At 33.9% G+C, this 21970-nt stretch overlaps 1 protein-coding gene across 4 annotated transcripts in view; it reads right to left on the bottom strand.

The window, feature by feature from the left end:
- SUCO (SUN domain containing ossification factor) overlaps positions 1 to 21970 on the bottom strand; it is a 91094-nt gene that overhangs the window by 52351 nt on the left and 16773 nt on the right. For all 4 annotated transcript variants that reach the window (XM_003357538.5, XM_084977614.1, XM_084977616.1 and 1 more), the window contains exons 2-9: positions 18423 to 18531; positions 16171 to 16281; positions 13322 to 13476; positions 11135 to 11272; positions 10755 to 10905; positions 5901 to 6024; positions 5086 to 5210; positions 3965 to 4032 (exon numbers count right to left, since the gene is read on the bottom strand). In XM_003357538.5, coding sequence (XP_003357586.4) covers positions 3965 to 4032; positions 5086 to 5210; positions 5901 to 6024; positions 10755 to 10905; positions 11135 to 11272; positions 13322 to 13476; positions 16171 to 16281; positions 18423 to 18531 — 981 coding nt within the window. The remainder of the gene's footprint in view (positions 1 to 3964; positions 4033 to 5085; positions 5211 to 5900; positions 6025 to 10754; positions 10906 to 11134; positions 11273 to 13321; positions 13477 to 16170; positions 16282 to 18422; positions 18532 to 21970) is intronic.

The raw sequence follows: 21970 nt of genomic DNA, 5'->3' as shown, positions 1-21970 counted from the left end.
AGCGAGGCCAGGGATTGAACCTGCATCCTCATGGATACTAGCCTGGTTTGTTACCACTGAGCCACAATAGAAACTCCTAAAAATATTGAATCACTATCTTGTACATCTGAAACTAATATAATTTTGTAAGTCAACTATACTTCAATTAAAAAAAAGAACCAAAAACAGAGTTCCCATCGTGGCGCAGCGGAAACAGATCTGAGTAGGAACCATGATGTTGCGGGTTTGATACCCGGCCTTGCTCAGTGGACTGGGGATCCGGCACTGCCATGAGCTATGGTGTGGGGTCGAAGACGTGGCTCGGAATCTGGTGTTGCTGTGGCTGTGGTGTAGGCCAACGGCCACAGATCAGATTGGACCCCTAGGCTGGGAGCCTCCATATGCTGTGGTTGCGGCCCTGAAAAGACAAAGAAAAAAAGAAATGTAGAAAATATCTAGTAAGTATCAGGTTAGATGCACTGCCTTCAAAATAAGGAATAAGATGAAATTGCCTACTATCACTGTTTCCACTCACAATTTTCTCAAGGACATAGCCAGCACGTGATGACAAAAGAAAGTAAAACACAAGAAATGGATTATAAATTTTTTAAGCTATAATTTTCTGTGTAGAAATCCCCAAAAATTCTACATATAAACTATTCAAATGGGAGTATAAGAAGGTAGATGTTATCATATATATAAGATTCATACATAAAAAAATAACTGGATATTTACAAACAAAATGTAGTTTTTCAAAAGATATTTTGAAAGCAACAAAAGACAGATACCCACGAATGAATTTAACAAGATATACAATACTTTCACGAAAAGTTTAAAAAGTATCATTAGTAAAAGACATTAAAAACAACTTTAAAAATGATACGCCCTATTTATAGATAAGAAAACTGAGTATATGAAAGTCACCTAAAGATTTGACACAATTCCAAACAAAATCTGACACGACATTTGGGGAACTTAACAGGGTAAGTTTAAGATTTATCAAAAAAAGCAGAATAAGAAGAATAGCCAAGTCAGTCCTGAAAAATGTAGTCCGAAAACTTGCTCTACCAGGTATTAAGAATTATACAGCTGAAGAAAATGTGGTATTACTGCAGGTAATGGTAAACTAAACAAGTGAACAGAACAAAGAGTACAGAAACAAAACCACGTGTTATAAGAGAAATTTATGGTAAAGGCAGCACTGTAAATTAGGGGGAAAAGTGTGAAATACTGAATAAATAATTATGTAAATAGAAAAATGGAGTGGGGGATGAAAACATACCATATTAAAAGCAATTCCATTAGGATTAAAAAACTAAATATGAAATGCATGATTTTTAATTTCTAGAAAAAATTAGTATTTTTTTTAAAGTCAGAAAGGTCTGATATTAAAAATCCAAAATTATAAGACAGATAAGTTCAAGTACATTACAATTAAAAGTTTCTATCCACCAAAAGACATTTAAGAAATAGAAAGGACAGGAGTTCCCGTCATGGTGTAGCAGTTAACGAATCCGACTAGGAACCACAAGGTTGCGGGTTCAATCCCTGCCCTTGCTCAGTGGGTTAAGGATCCGGCGTTGCCGTGAGCTGTGGTGTAGGTTGCAGACGTGGCTCGGATCCCGTGTTGCTGTGGCTCTGGCATAGGCTGGCAGCTACAGCGCCCATTCGACCCCTAGCCTGGGAACCTCCATATGCCGTGGGAGCTGCCCAAGAAATGGCAAAAAGACAAAAAAAAAAAAGGAAAGAAATAGAAAGGACAACTCACAAACTGGAGAAATACCTGCAACATATATAATTTGAAAGTCCTATCCAGAGTTAAGATAAATCATTACATCACACCCATTCTATAAATATACTGCTAAATCATATCTAGACTTCTATTAGACACCCACAGAAAACACAGGTTAAGACAGGCATCTCGGAGGGGAGGAAAAACTGTTGCATGAAAACATGCGCAATCTCATTAGTGATCAAGGACTGACACCTTTCTAGGATAAAAGCTCCAAAGCAGCAGAGATTTCAGTCTAATTTGTGAAAGTGTTATTTCTAGCACCAGCAATATCACATAACAGATGCTCAATAAACATGGAAAGAATGAAGGAAGGAATGAACAAGTGAATGAATGGAGAAACTAACAAGAATGCTCAAAATTCTAAAATGTCAATTATCCTAAAATTCACCTAGAGAGTTGATACAATTCAAAAAAAAACTGCCAGCATTTTTTTTTTTTTTTTAGAATTTGGCAACATGATTCTAAAACTTAAAAAAAAATAAGGAGTAAGAATAGTGAATATTCTTCTGAAGATGAGGTATAAACTTTACTAGATACTAAGATTTGTAAAACTATTATAGTGATACTGTGGTCTTAATATACTTTATATGGGTCAACCGCTCAAATGAGGTGAAATCAGTTAAAGGTGTTCTGAAGATCTTTATACAATGAAAAGACATAAATGGATGAGCAAAAAGTAAAACATAGAGTACACAGGTACACAAATACACGTTGTTTGCAGAAACATTAAAATATAAATGGGTAGCTATGATCACTAGCCAGAATAAAACAAAATAACTGGTTCTTATAACTTTATCCCAGCATGTCTTTGCTTGAAATGTAAAATTTTAGAGCATAAAAACTGAGCTGTTACTGACTATAGGGGCTTTTACAAACAAAAATAAAACACTCTCAAATAACACTTTATGACGTCAAATAACCATTTCCTCAAATTCAATTTGCAGACCAAATGGCATATGGAAAAAATAAGTTTTTTAATATTATCTCTTAATACCTTTAAATACTTTGGTTTTAACTTTAACACTGAACTTAAATATTCATATGGACAAAAGGAGTAAAAGGCAGAAGTAGAAAAGAATAAGCATTATCTTTAAAGGTTAAAGAATTTCTCTTTAAATTAAAAACAATGTTTATATATTATATATGACGGTGGTGATTTACCTTGTCTTTTTTAAAGCAATGAAATCAAATAATTTAATAACGCAGTTATTATACCATACATTATTTACCCTATAAACTGGTTCCTTTGTCTATATTCTTATTTAATGGCAGAATCACAGACCCAAGCAGTGAAGCCAAAATCCTGAAAGACTTCCCAGATGCTTCTCTCTCCTTCACGTCCAATTACTACCCAAGAGCTGTCAATTTTATCTCCTATAAATAGTTTTCATGTCATCTTCTCTTCTGCATCCAAATTGCCAATGCCTTTATTGAAGGCCTCATCTCATACCTGAGCTATGACAACAGGTTCCTAAGTGATTTCCTAGTTTCCAACTGCATTGCACTGCAGGCCATCTTTTGAGGACAAGCCTTCCTAAAATTCCAGTTAGGTCACGTCATTTCCTTCCTTAAAACAAACACTACCTTCCATGATCTTTAAGATAAACTTTTAAGCTGGGTACAGATAGCATCAAATGGCCTGGTTATTGCGAAACTGACTCTTCTGTCTCATCTTCCATGATTACTTTAATTGTACTTCAATTCTTGTCATAACTAAAATAACTTCATCAAATTACTTCTACTTATAGTTGCCCAGTGCCTCTACTTACAGTAGTTAGTTGCCTTTTAGCATTGTTCCCCTATTCTTACAGTTCCTGAATACCTCTGCCTCTATCACCTGTGACTTCAAGGAATTCATCCTTCAAGATTTAGTTCATGAATTCCTTCTCCTAGTCACTCATCCTCTTTTGTAGTTATATCATCTCTGTTCCCCGTAATATCTTTCCAGCAGTACTTTTTATATTATTTGGTAATTTTTTAACAAGATCTGTCAGTTTTTTGTGTGATATCCTTAAAAGGAAAGGCATTTTATTTTCAATTTGTATCCCAGGACCTAAGGTGAGTACAGTACCAGCACCAATCAATCATAAATGTTTATTAAGTGACTATATGAACAAATCAATCTAACCCTAATATAAAATCTTAATACATATACATAGAGTGTGCTTTATTAAATTTTACATTACTTACCAAATTTTAGTGCTGCAAGGATTCAACATATAAAGATCCATATTTTCTATAAGAATAGCAGATGTACTCTATTTTAAAAAGGGGGAAGGGAATAAATTACTTTAGAAAAAAAATTTATTTCAACTCTCAAGCTTCCTAGGTTTTCTATATTTTTAGATCTAAAAATTCACCTAAGAAACATTCATTTGGGAAGAAAGCATAAATGCGGCCAAAATTTACAAGTTACGTCTATAATATGCTAAGTTAGTCTTATAACAAAACATTTAAATGTCTGTTGCAACAGAGGAAAAATTATATTTTTTAATTAGCTATTTTCTCTTGTAAATTTCACAAAGGTTTTAAAAGTTTAAAAACAAAGTGAATGTCCCCTCAGTAGGTGAATGGATAAATAAACTGTGGTATATCCAGACAATGGAATGGAATTACTCAGCACTAAGAAGAAATGAGCTATCAAGCCGTGAAAAGACATGGATGAAACTTATATGCATACAATTAAGTGAAAGAAGCCCATCTGAAAAAGCTATGTATGGTATGATTCCAACTATATGACATTCTAGAAAAGATAAAACTATGAAGAGAGTAAAATGATCAGTGGTTGCTAAAAGTTAGGGGAAGGAAGAAGTGAATAAACAGAGCACAGAGGATTTTTAGGGCAGTAAAAATACTCTGTACACATTTGTCCAAACTCACAGAATGTATAAGAGTGAACTCCGATGTAAACTATGGACTTCAGGTGATAACAATGTGTTAGTATAAGTTCATCAATTGTTAACAAATGTACCTGTCTGGTGGAGAATATTGGTAACAGAGGGGACTAAAATGTGTGGGGGCAGGGGATATATGAAAAATCTCTATACCTCCCTCTCAATTTCACTGTGAACCTGTAATGGCTCTAAAAAATTAAGTTTTTTAAAAAAAAAACAAAAACAGGGTGCAATGTATCAACCAATATACTAAGAATTCATGCAAGAACATGTCTTTACTTTTCAAGTATAACCGTACATTCCTTAGCAAATTAGGAAAACAGCTCATGTTAAAATATAGTTCCCAGGAAACCATGGCTCAAATTAAATAAAGTCACTAGCTATCCATATGTGCAGAAGAATTTTATACTTAAGTACCTTGGCTTCTGGGTTAGCTGCCAAAATTTTGGCACCACATTCTACTGAAGCGTAATTATTTCGATTTTTCTGGACTTTTTTTGTGGCATGTAGACCTCCATTAGAAGATGGATGCATTGATTGACCTGCAAACAAACCTTATTGTGAACATATATATATACATGTTGATTATGACTGAAAATGCCCACAGCAAATAATCTCAAGAGCAATAGGCTGCAATCTAGAGAATAGGTTTCAATGCCTGAGAGAGTATTTTAAAAACTCAAATGAAATTCAAAATGCTTTGCCTTAACAGCTTTAAAATATCCCTAATAAACTAATTAACTAGAGAAATCCACAATACTTGATCTTCGCCTAATATAATCCACAAAATGAAGCTTATCCACGAGAATCAAAACTTTTTTCATATACATTTTATTCTATTAAGGATGAATGCTAGCTATCCTTCTACCTCTAATACCAACAATAATAATTTGTAACTCTGGGACTTATTTTACAACAAAAATAAAATACTTTAGTTCAATTCTATTTATAGTTGAAAGCTTTATGACAAAGAATTTTCCATGCCTCAACTTTCCTCTTATAAACTGAGATAAAAAGTCACTGGTCTGCCTATTTCATCTTTATTTTAGTCTCATTTAATAATTTAAATAATGGTTTAAGACAAAGTAAACTCCATCTGTGTAATCAAAGCATCTTCCTAGGTTTTACCTTTAAAAATTTTTCAAGTTTTATTTTAACAATTAAAAAGAGAATGGCATACTTAAACTAGCTCCTTTGAAAGAAAAAAGAAAGGAATCACAGTGCCTCCTTACTTTTTTCTTTTTCTACTTCCATAACTTTCTTCTTCCATTCATCAAATGTTGGTATATCTTCTGGGTCTTTGGGACTTGTTACAGATGTAGGGTCAATTTCTCCTGATTTTGTATAATCAGAACTCTGAAAGAAATACCAAAAATAAACAAATTTCAGATTTCAAAAAATACAGAGAAAACTGATTAATAACAGTAAATACAAATGTTTCTGTCAAATTAAAGTCCAATTTTATAACAAATGATAGTATTTTGAAAAAAATGTAAAAAGTTTTAGTTTACTTAAAAGTTTCTCTTGAAGGAATTAGAATCTTCTATCTAAGCATCACAGGATGACTCCCTTCACATGTTAGTGATATTATTTGTTAAAAAAAAAAAAACCTGTATTATGTAATTCCCCACAAAAAAACTGTAGAAATTAATAAATACTATAGTTAGTTGTAGTGCATCTACCTTAAAAATCTACATTAAAATGATAAATACATTAAAGGAAGCTAATTAATTTTAGATTAGAATATACTGTTTCTACAAAATCCTTAACAATAAGTACAATTTACATAAAAATTTTATGGTGGATTTAAATACCTAAATGTGAAAAGCAAATTTTAAAGAAAATAAAGGAAAACATCTTCAGGATTCAGGATATAAAATGATTAAACAAGATGAAGAACAAAATCATTTTTATTTATTATTTACTTATTTTTTGGCCACACTCATTATGCAGAAATTCCCAGGCCAGGGATGAAACCCACACCACAGCAGTAACCAGAGCCACAGCAGTTACAATGCTGGACCTTTAACCCACTGAGCCACCAGGGAACTCCAAAGGAATAAATCATTTTTTAAAAGGCTGATACAGGAATTCCCACTGGAACGCAGGGTGTTAATAATCCAACTTGTCTCTGTTGAGGTGCCAGTTCTGTCCATCGACAGAGGAATGGATAAAGAAGATATACACAATGGAATATTACTCAGTCATAAAAAAAGAATGAAATAATGCCAGTTGCAGCAACATGGATGTACTCAGAGATTACCATATTAAATGAATTAAATCAGAAAGGGAAGGACAAATATCATTTGATATCACTCATATGTGGAATCAAAAATACAGCACAAATCAACATATCTACGAAACAAAAATAGACTCACAGCTATAAAGAACAGAATTATGGTTACCAATCATGGTCCCCAACAGAATTGTGTTGGGGAAGGAAGGACTGGGAGTTTTGGATTAGCAGAGGCAAACTACTACATACAGGATAGATAAACAACAAGGTGGTACTGTATAGCAAAGGTAACTCTAACAAATCACAATGGAAAAGATTATGAAAAATAACATATATGTATAACTGAATCACTGTGATGTATTGAAGAAATTAACATAACATTGTAAATAAATTATACTTCATTAAATTTTTTAAAAGATACACATACCCTATGACCCAATAACTCCACGCCTATATATATAAATATCAGTGAAAACATACATACATGCCTAAGAAAATATGCCTAAGAATACCTATTGAAGTACAGTTTATAATATCAAAAAATTAGAAACAATCTAAATATCCATCAATTGAAGAATAGATAAATTGTGGTAGAACCGAAAACAACAGTTAAAATAGTGAATAGACAAAACTCAAAAACAATGTTGAGCAAAATGACACTTAAGAGAAGAATGATGCCATTTTATATTGTTTCAAAATATGCCAAATAATTTTTTTGGAATGCATACTTGGAAAAACTTTGAAAACATGCTCTAGGAGTACCCGTCGTGGCTCAGGGGTTAACAAATCCAACCAGGAACCATAAGGTTGCGGGTTCGATCCCTGGCCTGGCTCAGTGAGTTAAGGATCTGGTGTTGCCATGAGCTGTGGTATAGGTCGCAGATGCAGCTTGGATCCCGCATTGCTGTGGCTGTGGGGTAGGCCGGCGGCTACAGCTCTGATTCGACCCCTAGCTGGGAACCTCCATATGCTGAGGGTGTGGCCCTAAAAAACAAAAAAATAAGTAAATAAAAACAAAAACATGCTCTAAAATGTAAAAGTAAAAAAAAAAAAAAAAAAATCACCAAATTTAAGACAGCCGTTACATCTTAAGCAGAGAGAGGAAACATAACCAGGAAAGGCATGCAATTCAATAATTTTTCTTAATTAGAATAACATATGCAAGGATGTTCATTCCATTTTAAATTATTTCTGTATTCCTAAAACAATGCATAATGCATTTCTTAACAGTACCTTGAAAAGGGTACAAAATCCATTTTGATAGCTTACTATGGTAAACAGCACAAGTCTCATACATTATATATTTGCTATATTAGAGCACATTTTTGAGCAGTAATACTAATGTATGCTATATTAGGGCATACTTTTGACTACGAATACTCATTAGTATATTAGTGTACATACTAATATAGATACCTATAATCTCCCCTTAGGAAGACTTAGCAAAATAGTTCCTGTACAACTTCCTTCTTAGAGTGTTTTGCAGAACACACTAACTTACCAAATAACGTTACGTAGCTTTATTAAAAAAAATACATAGCAGGGAGTTCCTGTTGTGGTGGAAATAAATCTGACTAGTATCCATGTGGATGCAGTTCGATGTCTGGCCTAGCACAGTGGGTTAGGGATCTGGCATTGCGATGAGCTATGGTGTAGGTCGCAGACGTGGCTCGGAACCTGGATTGCTGCGGCTGTAGAGTAGGCCAGCGGCTGTAGGCCTGATTCAACCCCTAGCCTGGGAACTTCCATATGCCTTGGGTGCAGCCCTAAAAAACAAAACAAAACAAAACAAAACAATACATAGCAGAAAATCACGTTAAAGAACTAGTGTTATACTAATTTCAATTTAAAAAATAATAAAAATCTAATTTGAATAAGAAAATATACAGACACTCTCTGAGGCCCAGGCAAAGCAATCACTATTCACCTTTCAGCAACAAATAAAACTAAACAGTACAATAAAATTCTTTGTAGAGTCTAACAGGCAAAAGGGTAGAATTTTTTTTTTTCTTTTCTATTGTTAGGGCTGTACCTGTGGGATATGGTGCAGCATATGTGGCATATGCAAGTTCCTGTGCTAGGGGTCAAATTGGAGCTGCAGCTGCCAGCTGCCAGCCACAGCAATGCCAGATCCAAGCCACCAGATCTAAGCCACATCTGTGACCTACATCACAGCTTGTGGCAACACAGGATCATTAATCCAGTAAGGGAGGCCAGGGACTGCACCCACATCCTCATGGATACTAGTCAGGTTCTTAACCCATTGAGCCGCAATAGGAACTCCCAAAAAGGTAGAATTTTTAACTGTACTAATTACTTCCTAAATAATATTCAAAAAAATTGTCAGATAATGAGCATATTATAAAGTGTCCAGTAGTTTTGTACACTATCCAGCTCAGGATAATTTTGCCCAGATAGTTTGTGTGAGTGGGAGAGTTTATCCTTGTTATCTCAAGGATCTGCAAGACACTGCTACAAATGGTTAAGGAGAACAAGCAAATCTTGGACAAAACAGGCTGCAATGCTTGAATTTTACATTCGATGATTAAATAGCACAAAGAAGACATTTTTGTAATGTTTGTTTATTTACACCTGTAGTACCTGTCACCTAAATTTTCACATACGCTTGATTTGGCTTCACTGGGAAAATTAGTTCCTTCAAGATGTTGTACTTGAAATGCTGACCTCTTATGTTTATAAGAAGCATCACAGACAGCTGGCCCAAAGACGTAAAGTCTCCAGAATGAAGTTTAGTAGTTGTCAGTGAAGACTGACAGAAAATATGTGAAAGAAAAATTTGGGAACAGAGATCCAAATTTAAAAGAAACAAATATAGATGAGGTACATAGCACTCTGAAATACTCTTGAGTCCACATGTTTGTTTTTTTTTTTTTTTTTTGTTAAGTTCATGGAGTGGCCTTCATCTCTTTCATTTAGCTATTTCTTAGGTAAAAGGAACAGACTTCTCTGTCAACATTTTTTCATGAAATTCTGTACCTGCCTCAAATGAAGCCGAAATAGAACTCAAAAGGAGAAAAGAAAGTAAAACTGCTACATGAGAATGAGACTCATCTTTAAGAATCACATTCTTGACTGGGTCACCTTGCTGTGTAGCAGAAAATTGACAGAACACTGTAAATCAGCTATAATGGAATAAATAAAAATCATTACAAAAAAACCTTACATTCTTTAATATAAGCTAGTCAAGTTGTATTTTGCACACAAATAATGAAGGGTAAAATGTTCCTTTAAAATACTTCTGTTCGAGAGTCTAAATTTAATCTTATATTATTGAGTTAAACTTCTATTCTGAAGACACATAAATTTAATAATCATAGCTTCTTCTACATGGCTCTCTAAAAAATTGCTTAAATAAGGACTTTATGTATCTGGTATCAAACAGTTGATAGTGGCAGAAAACCATTTATAATTAAACGTAACTAAATAATTTTATATATAAGCAGAATACTGGCAATAGTACCATGACATAACGATTTGCTCTCTGGGAGCACAGCTCACTTCAATTCCATGTTCATCACCAGATTCTTTTTGTTTTTGTCTTTGTCCTTTTAGGGCCACACCCATGGCATATGGAGGTTCCCAGGCTAGGGGTCTAATCGGAGCTGTAGCTGCCGGCCTACGCCACAGCCACAGCAATACCAGATCCTTAACCCACTGAGCGAAGCCAGGGATCAAACCCGCAACCTCATGGTTCCTAGTCGGATTAGTTTCTGCTGCGCCACGACGGGAACTCCTCATTCCGACTTTGTGACAAATAAGGTCAGCAAATCATAATATTAGCTAATAATAAAATGTATAATAAAGTAATAGTGCAAGTTTATTTACCTACCTCATTTTTTACATTATCTGAAGTATTCAATGCAGATTTTGGATCACCACCACCTTGATCATTTGATGCAACTTTTGATTCAAATTCCGATTTTGTAATCTTTCCTTTGCCATGTGAAGATGACACATTTTCTATATGCTGGCCAACAAGGCTATTGAAACCAAAAGACATTAAATAAAAAATTTTAGCTGAGTAACAAGTATATGCAATCTAAACTGTTATAAGTGTATATGAGTACAAAGTAAACAAAGAAAGGGGTCGGTTTTCTCTCAGTCATTAAGAGGAATTGAGTAGATTCTAAGTGCACCAAAATCTACTTAAACATGACACTGCAATTTCTTATAGAATCATAAAAAGGGCAAACAACTACTTATACCCACCTTTCAGGTGGACTGACAAAGGAAGGCTGGTCAACTGGAGCACTTGTATCAAGGGCCTCACCAACATCACAATCAGTTTCAGATTGCTCAGTTTCACTTGGCTTAGCTATAGGAATAGTACCAGATTTTTCTATTTCACTAAAATAGAAACAAAAAAGAACCCAATAAATTAATGGACATAATATAGCATAAGTTAAAAGTGAAATTAGTGATTTCCAAAACAAATCTAAGCCATAGAAGAATTCTTTATAGTTGTGCAGAAAGTTTTCAAGAATTAGCATATTTTAAATTGTGTAAATTATTGATTCTTGATCCGTTAGTGCCATTGCTTGGCCTCTAAATAGCTAATTACCAAAATGTAAAACAAAATCTTATAAGTTAATATTTGGTCTTGTCAAAAATAAGATTTTAAATTATTTATTCTAAATGCATATTCTCTCATGTTTCATTTGTTTTATAGTACATTCTACCAATATTACGGTTGTTGCCTATAATATCAAGAAATCATTATCTCGAAACACTTCACTAAGGTTCTTAAAGAACTTTTTGAATTTTTATTTAAAAAAAATACAAAACTTTAATGCTTTTCCCTATCTCACCTCCTTTTCACTAGACAGTCGTATGTTCAATAGAATGGGAAAATAAGATGTACTTTCGAATATACAGTATCTAGTCAAATTCTTTCTAAAGTATTTAATACATAAAATTTTTAAATACTATCATTACTTCTAAGCATGTTTCCTGGTCCCTCGTCCCTTACCAGAGCAAACTCCTACATACTAACTGTAACATCTTTGTGCACAATTCCTTCAAACCACTCCTCTACATTCTTGAAAAGAATAGGTATCTAAAAAAGTACTTGTGGTAGAAAAATAGCAGTGATGGCAGAAATAATGATAGCAACTGACACATGTATTCTTACTATGTGCCAGATATTGTCCTATAACTTTTACATAAATTAGCTCATTGATAAAAGAAATGCTTAATGAAGTATTTGAAAAGGGAATTCTGTTTTGTTCTTTGCAGTGTTGCTGGAACTAGAAGTACGTAAGAGATCTTCTAATTAAGGGAACTTTCAACATCACTAATTATCAGGGAGATGTAAATCAAAATCACAATGAGATATCACTTTATACGTCTCAAAATGGCCATCATCAAAAAGAACACAAATAACAAATGTTGGCAAGGATATGGAGAAAAGGGAACCCTTGTACACTATTGGCGGGAACATAGACTGATGTTGCCACTGGGGAAAACTGTATGGAGGTTTCTCAAAAACTAAAAATACAACTATAATATGATTCAGCAATTCCACTGCTGGGTATATATTAAAAAAAAAAACACTAATTTGAAAAGATACATGCATCCCAATGTTCACAGAAGCACTATTTACAATAACCAAGACCTAAGTGTCCACTAAGAGATAGATAAGGACATATACAATGAAATACTACTGAGCCATAAAAAACAACAAAAGTTTGCCATGGATAGATTTGGAGGGTGAAATCAGTCAAATAGAGAAAGATAAATACTGCATGATATAGTTTTTATGTGTAATCTAAAAAATACAACAAACTAGTGAATATAACAAAAGAAGTAGATTCACAGACACAGAGAGTAAACTAGTGGTTATCAGTGGGTAGAGTAGGACATACAAAGTACTGAGTATAAAACAGGCTCAAGGATGTACTGTACAACACCAGAAATATAGCCAATATTTTGTAATAACTGTAAATGCAAAGTAACCTTTAAAAATCATATTATAAATTTTTTAAAAGGAAACCTTAAGCCTAAATATTCTGAATATTACCAAGTTTGAAAAAGCTGTATGAATCAAAGACATGACTATGAACGGAATGCCACAGCAATACTTAATGGAAACAAATAATCCAATATTTGAATCTTTAATAATTATAGGGAAGATTATTCAAATAAGTACAGCTTCTTAAACAAGAACCTCACTTTATCTATACGATGTAGATATTTCTTGGCTGGGATACAATCAACTTCACTGAGTTACACAGCAGAATAAATACACATAAGATCATGACATTAAGAAATATAGTAAAAACACAAAATGCAGGCATTATTACTTACATCTGTTACAAAGCCTAAACAAATCTGAGTGCCAAAGAAATTCTTCTGTCATTATCTAACAATATTCTTTTTTTCTTTGCAATGACTTACTCAAGCTTTGAGATTGGAGTGATCTCTGAGGTAGATGAGCTGGAAATATTTTCAGTATTTTCACTGCCCACAACGACACTGGAAGAATCTTCATGCAGATCAACTGTAGGGAGTGTCTCAATCACAGATGGACTTAACTTTTTTGACTCTGTGTTCTGTTTTTTAAAAAGAGTTATATTAAATGTTGAGATTAATAAATTACTTCTTTATCTGACCAGGATATTATAAAAAGTATGTCTCAAAAGTAACAAAACAAATAATGCTCACTAAAAAAGGACTTTTACAAAAATCCTTTCTTCCAACATTACCATTCTAAGGAATATATTTCATATTAAAATGCAGGCTCTACATATTTTTCTTGGCATTTCATAAACTAGAATAAAGGAGCTTATCTTTCTTCTTTACTATTTTCTATTTTGTATCAGGACCCATAAAATTTCCCTCTTTCTGTAATTAATTAATGTTAGCAGCAATACAGAAATCCTATGTACATATATAAAATAGTACAACACATAGTTTTTGCCCCTGAACAGTTGAGAAGATCATGTCTATTAACAAACACCACCAAAAGGCATGTATAAGTAACATTACAAATCAATACATGATTCTTGCAGCTCCTTCCAGGACTGTATACTCTGAGCCATTCACTCCTCCAAAATACAATCTGAAATGTACTTAGTACCTACTCATGTTTGAAAAATTCTAGCAGTACCTCCTCCCCCACAACCAGCCCTAAATAGAAATAGTCATTCCTCTTCCTCTATGCCTCCACTGTTCTCTGTAGAGACTTTAATCACAGCATCTATAACACTTTAATTGTCCTTATTTCTTTTTCTTCAACTATACTTAAGTGTCTTGAGTAAGGACTATGTTTTCTTGATCTTCATGTTCCTCAGTGCCTAGCACAGTACCAAGCACACAGACATTTAATGCTTATATTTAATGACAAATGAATAAATTGAGATGTACTCGTGCTCAGTTCAAGGAAAGAGAGACTGTAAGGACTACCATGGACTAGAACAACTAGGAAACTAGGACACTAAAGAAAAGGAGGATCAGTACAGGAGCAAAAAGAAAACACAAGGCAGAGTCCAAAAATACAAAATGTGATGATCTAGAGAATTATTTACACTGGAATGAAAAATTCACAAAGGAATACAAATACTTTGCATTTTACGATGGAGCCTTTGAAAAAAGAACCACTACTATCAAATATTGCATTGTCATTTCAACATGCATTCAATATAAAAAAATTAATGTTTTATACTTTTTTTTTTTTTTTTTGCTATTTCTTGGGCCGCTACCGCAGCATGTAGAGGTTCCCAGGCTAGGGGTCGAATCAGAGCTGTAGCCACAGGCCTACGCCAGAGCCACAGCAACTCGGGATCCGAGCCATATCTGCAACCTACACCACAGCTCACGGCAACGCCGGATCGTTAACCCACAAGCAAGGGCAGGGACCGAACCTGCAACCTCATGGTTCCTAGTCGGATTCGTTAACCACTGCACCACGACGGGAACTCCCCTGTTTTATACTTTTTTAAATTAAGTCTCCAAAATCAAGCTGTATCTTATATTTACAGCAAATCTCAATTTGAACCATCTACATTTCCAGTGCTCAATACATGGCTACTGTACTGAATAGCGTAAATCTGTAAGATTCAGTAAGTACTTTGAAGTATTTGAACAAAGGAATACCATGATAAAAATTCAGGAAAATAAACAATGGCAGGACTATTCAGGATAAACGTATTATTGAAGGGCTACAGAGATCATTTTTATTATCATGTACAAGTCTTTTCCAAAAGTCTTCCAGGAGTTCCCGTCGTGGTGCAGTGGTTAACGAATCTGACTAGGAACCTTGAGGTTGCAGGTTCGATCCCTGCCCTTGCTCAGCGGGTTAACGATCTGGCGTTGCCGTGAGCTGTGGTGCAGGTCTGCAGGTCGCAGACGCGGCTCGGATCCTGCGTTGCTGTGGCTCTGGCATAGGCCGGCAGCTATAGCTCTGATTCGACCCCTAGCCTGGGAACCTCCATATGCCACGGGAACGGCCCAAGAAATGGCAAAAAAGACAAAAAAAAAAAAAAAAAAGTCTTCCAGAATCCAATAAAACGAAACTTACTCTATTTCCTTAGATAACCCAATTGAGTCATAAAATAACCCTGGCTATATTTTTTTTAAAGAGAATTCTCCCTCCTTTTAAGCTGAAATTTGTTTTTGTTAATATTTGAGATATTTAGCTTTTTGTTAGTCCTTCTTCCCTCCAGATCAATTATCACTAGTTCCTTCAGTCAATCCCGATATTAAACGATTTCCAGATGCTTCAGCATTCTGATCATCTTACATTCTAATCTGTTTTTTAATATTTTTCATAAAATCTAGTGTACAAAGTAGAAAATAATATTTAGAATGTAATATGCTAAAAGGGGGAAAATGTGCTCAATCTATTATTTATTAATTCATATTCCACACTAAGTGATAAAATTTTGGTATCAAAATACTCTGTGCTCCACATACAGATACTTTAAGTCAGAAAAAAAATTCTCCAGACACCTTAAAATCTGAAGAGACAAGGTACATTGTAATAAATCAAAATGGAACCTAAGAAGAAAGAAGGATTTATAGCCAAACTTATACTACAAGGAAAACTGTCACATCTATTATTAAGTCTGTAATTCAGAATTTTCTCAAAAGCAGTACTCTTAGCAGGTGACTAGTATTAAGGCCAGTTGCATGGTACTTTAAAAAGAAAAAAGAGCAATACACAAAATGTGACCAAACAGAGGTTTTCTATTTTGTGAAGTGGTTTGAAAAGGCATATCATTAAAAATCAAAGCGACAACTCTTACCTGTAGAGTCACAATGTAGTCATCTTTTAATTTGTGTTCTTCTGGAGGAATAGGTAAGTTTGAATCCACTTTTCCTGATGATTCGGTATTCTTAGGTCCCTCTCTTTCATCCTATATTGCAACAATGAAAAGGCCAACTGATAAAATTGTTTCACAAAACAGTCCTAAAGCAATATTAAAGACCATCTCTCTATGATCAAAATACTTGATTGTGACTTTTAAAACTTTTGTTTATATGCATATTGTCTACCTTCCAGCATTACTCCCTTACTGCTTTCACTCCAAATGTACATACACTACATGCGTACACTGGTGGTAGAGTGGTGATCATAGCTTCCTTCCAAATGAACAATACATGAGCACGAGAACCTCATTTGATCTGCTATACAGGAGAAACTGACAGAACATTATAAATCAAATATAATAAAAAATTTTTTTAAAAAAAAGAACCTCATTTGATTTCCTAATCAGCACTTTAGTCTTATCACCCAGCACTGTGTTAGACACACGGTAAGACTTCGGTAAATATTTGATAAATGAATGTACATACAGCTCTTTGTGTCATCTCTCTTTTGACACTCACGTTCAAGAGAGAATTTTGGATAAACATATTTTCTAGCATATAAGTTTCATAAAAGCCAAGTTCACATTCATCTTTATCTGAGCCTGCATATGCTAGGTACCCAAATGTTTGCTGAAAGAATGTTTACCCCTTCCTTAATGCTTTGCTTAAATTCATTCTTACAACATTTAGTCTTTAAATTTCTCACCAAAGAAGAGATTAGCTCTAAGTCTTATAGACTGGATAAAAGCATACAATAAAACTCTTTTTTGGAAAGATATTCAGCAAGTTATCAAATTTTTAAATACTTCATCCCAGAAATATATCCTGTATAACTCAAAAATTTAAATAATCCACTCTAAATATCACGCAAAAAAAAAAAAAACCCAGACACCTAATTATAAGTTTGTGCATTCAGACACACACACAAATGCACACTCAAGTACGACACGTAATTTTAAGTTTGTGCATTCAGACATACACACGCACAAAAGTGTACACACAATTATGCATGCACACACAGCTGAGAAACAATGCCGAAGTCTGTCAATAAAGAAATGCTTAATAAGAGTTCCCGTCATGGCGCAGTGGTTAACGAATCTGACTAGGAACCATGAGGTTGCAGGTTCGATTCCTGCCCTTGCTCAGTGGGTTAACGATCCGGCGTTGCTGTGAGCTGTGGTGTAGGTCACAGATGCGGCTCGGATCCCGTGTTGCATGGCGTAGGCTGGCAGCTACAGCTCCCATTAGACCCCTAGCCTGGGAACCTCCATATGCCGCAGGAGCGGCCCAAGAAATGGCAAAAAGACAAAAAAAAAGAAAAAAAAGAAAAAAGAAACGCTTAATAAATTGTGATATACATATATTATAGAATAAAAATGTAGCATTCAGAAGGATATAGCAACATGCAAAGGCTATATCCTTTGCATGCTATTTGGAAAAAGAGGTAAATGTGCACAATATTTATAGTAGGACATTTTAATAAAAATTTAAACATTAATTTGTATGCTATAAAATGATATATCTATACCCACAGAAAATGTTCTGAACATTTTCACAAGAAACAGTAAACTGTGGTTCCTTTGGGGAGGAGAATGGGATATAAATATCAATATTTTATAGTTAGTATAAATTGCTTCTATAATTTAAAATAAGTACACTGATTTGGGGGTGGAGGTGACACTAAAACTAGCTAAAGTCAATACTCACCTTTTATTATTTAAAATGACAAAATAATAAATTATTTAGAGGCCATCAGGTTTTCTGGACTCTGTTTATTCACTCCACCCAATTATATAAAACAAAGAACACAGTCATGGACTGAAGACTCATTTCTAATAGTTTTTAATTTGTAACACTGGGGTTTCTTTAGAAACCCTTTAACTAGTTAAAGCATTAAAAAGAGAACCCTAGGTTTCGGTTCTCTGAACAGGCACTATTTTTCTCCTTACTGTAGAACTAAGAATGTTATTTCAACATTCCAAATATAAACAAGAAAAATATATAAATATCTCAGAGTTATGTTAATTTCAGAATTACGTGAGTAATACCTCAGAGTATAGCTAGGAAAATTACAGTACTCCACCAAAAACTATGTCATAATATTTTTGAAATACTTTTATTCCAAATGTTTTGAGGAAGTCTTAGAAAGTTGATACCCAAATTAAAACTTCAACTTTATTTAAGGTACCTTGTTCTGGAACTGTACATCTTCCTTTTCTAGTGCACAATTGTCATCTTGAGAATAATATGATGAAGCTGAAGAACTCTCTTTACAACATACATGCCAACTGGGAAGCCTGTAAAAATATCCACCATCATCACCACCAATTAAAAAAAGAAAAAAAAAGAAAAAAACTTGTTAAGAAAACATATCCCATAATCTGGACTACAAATTGAAGTAATAACATGGTTCTTATCCTAGTGCCCTTAAGAACTTAATGATGTAGACAAATGTACATAAGATAAAGATTTTTTCATTTAGCACCTTAGGAAAATATTGTTAAAAACAGTGTTATCAGCACTCCGAGTAAGACATCATGAATCTCACAAAGGTAAAACAGGACAAATTTCACAAAAGGAATATCTGATAATTAACACAGATGAAACAGAGAAAACTATCAAACAGCTAATCCCCTCAGGAAGCATCAAATGCCAATGATATTCTAAATTCTACCAAATATTTAAGAACAGATAATTCTAAAGCTACCTAAATGATTTCAAAGCATAAAAGCTTCTAAATTATTTTTAATAGGGAACATAACAATCACAAAAAAAGTTAACAGAAATAGCACAAGCAAGTAAATACTGTATGTTAATAACTTAAGAAACCAGACATAAAACCGCTAAAGAAAACAATAAAAAATAAAAGTCTCCAGTTACATACCAAAAATTAAAACATACTACTATTATGATCAAGTAGGTAATTTAGCTCTGATATTCAAAAGTGAATCAATATGATAAAATCCAGTTTGTCATGCAAAAATAGCAAAAAAAAAAAAAAATGTGTATATATCTCATGAATCATCACCAGAAGACGTCTGATAAACTTACACATCCATCAAGATTTTTAAAGTCAGGGAGTTCCCATTGTGGCTCAGCAGTAAGGAACCCGACTAGTATCCATGAGGACAGGTGTTCAATCTCTGGCCTCGCTCAGCGGGTTAAAGGACCCTGCAGTTCCACAAGCTGTGTTGTAGGTCGCAGATGCAACTCAGTTGCTACAGCGCTATGGCTGGCTTAGGCCAGGAGCTACAGCTCCGATTCAACCCCTAGCCTGGGAACTTCAATTCGCCATGGGTGCAGCCCTAAAAGTCCAAAAATAAAAAGATTTTTAAAGACAGTAGAATAGTAATAAGTAGATATTTAATATGGGAAATATATATGCATAACACATAAGCCTAAAAGCCTTAGTTTTTAAATCATACTTAGTGAAAAAAAAAAACTACCCCTATTTCTATCTGAAAGACAAAAATGTCCACTATCACTAGTATTACATAATATGAAGACAAAAGTAGTATAAAAATGGAAGAGGAGACAGTAAAATTATTGTTAATTGCAGTTTAAATAGATGGAAAACTACTTATTAAAAGAAGTCTAAAGTTATATTCCTAGGTATAAAATTAAGAAACAAATCAACAGACTCTCTATTCAAATCATCACCACTAGTTGTAAGATTTAACAGAAGTTCTCATTTGTAACAGAAACAACCAAATACTAAACACAAACTTAGCAAGAAATGTTTCACACATATACATGTTCTATGTTCTTAGTAGAACTATTTCAAATTGCCAATATTTGACAATTCTTTAACTTGAAAAAAAGGTCAATTGTATTCAAGGAAGATCTGATATGTAAGATGTGAAAAGCACATACTCAAGTGGCAAAAAAGGCAACTTTTTAAAAATCAGACTGACTATAACTTTTATATAAACCCAACAGTCAAAAAGATTTCAATGTGGGAGAACCAGACATCTGAGAAACCACAATAATTACAACAATATTGTAACTGGGAGGAAAAAGGAATCCCCAGGGCGACTAGAAAGAAAATTCGTAGGATGAAGTTGTACATAGAACAGAGGACACCATACTAAACTGGAGGTTATCAAAAGTTCTGGAAGTCTTCTTTAAGAGGATGGAATTGAAAGCACAACTTAAGAGTCTTTGAAAATCTCAAGTACAGATTTACTTAGTAAGAAATAATTTGTAATTAAATAGAAAATAAACAAATGTAATAAAACAAGTCAAACATTAGTTCTAAGAAAAAGGAAATGGAGAATGAAGAAGGAAAAGATAATCATATTTTACTACATAAATCTGTTGTGAATGTAATTTATAGTCATAACAGAAACACTGAATACTGATCTAACTCAAATTATGACACAACTATATTATTACCAGCATGGACTTAATTTGATGATTTATAGTAAAATACTTAAACCTGACATGAAAGCAATTAAAGACAGAGATAAACATAAAATTCATCAGCTAAGAGATGAAAGTGGTTTCCTTGAAAAGGAAAAATGGGGAAAGAGGGAGGAGGGAACAGCTTCTTTGCAAAATCAAACACAATTCTTTCAGATCTGACTTTCTAAAACGAACACATCACTTTGATAAAAAGTAAAACTTTAAAAAAAAGAGAAGAGCAAAGTATATAATAATACATAATATGGTATGCTACCATGTGGGTACATGTGTACTAAAGGCCCCTGTGTGTGCATCAGTTTTTCTGGAATAATTGAAAAGAAAAAAGAATTAAAAGAAAGAAAAAATAAGTGACTGGGTGACAGAACAACAGATGGCTAGTTTCCACTCTACAATACTCTCTTTTGGATTCTGAACCACAAAAAATATATTGCCTATTCAAAATTTCATGTAGATATATCATTATTTATTAGAGATTTCTTTATTGACAGACTTCTGCATTGTTTCTCAGCTATGTGTGTGTGCATTTATGTGTATACATAAACACCTATTTGGGACAGTAAAAAGTTTCATACAATCAAAACCGTGGGTACTGGAATTTTGATGATTATGCCCTCTTATTTTCTTTATTCCTTTCTATACTTTCTAAATTTCTACCATGAGCACATACTAGTTTTATCAAGAATTCTGCATGTGTGTGTATAACATTCATCATTTAGTGTGAAGATGGCTGAAAGATATTAAATCTCATGATTCTTATTTTTACTATCATATAATCAAATCATATTATCCAAAGTTAGGAGTTTGGGGGGTTAAATTAGCATTTGAATCAGTGGACTGAGTAGACTGCCCTCCCCAATGTGAACAGGCATCATCCAATATTTTGAGGGCCTGAACTGAACAAAAATAAGAAGAATTTGCCCCGGCCTCACTATTTGAGCTGGGGCATCTCATCTCCTGACCTTTGACTAGGCTTTAAACCTTCAGCTCTACTGATTAATAGGCTTTCAGACTTGGCCTGAATTATATTACTGGCTTTCCTCAGTCTCCATCTTTCAGAGAGCATACCATGGGAATTCTCAGCTTCCATAATCATGTGACCCAATGCTTCATGGATAGATGGATAGATAGACAGATATATGTCATTGATTCTGTTTCCTGAAGAACCCTAATACACACCCGCCATTAATATGTCATACTTCCTTTACCTATCTACTTTATTCCTCCTTTTAATTACAGCTTTATCTAGCATCACTTAAACATCGCTAATATACCAGTCCCTATTTAAAGATGGATGTTGGAGTTTCCATTGTA

This window comes from Sus scrofa, chromosome 9 (assembly GCF_054392235.1).
Source record: "Sus scrofa isolate SSC_HxYL_T2T_F1_AM1 chromosome 9, Sscrofa_HxYL_maternal_Yorkshire_Landrace_v2.0, whole genome shotgun sequence".
NCBI lineage: Eukaryota > Metazoa > Chordata > Mammalia > Artiodactyla > Suidae > Sus > Sus scrofa.
The sequence above is the reverse complement of the archived record's forward strand: the minus strand, read 5'-3'. Positions and strand labels throughout refer to the sequence as shown.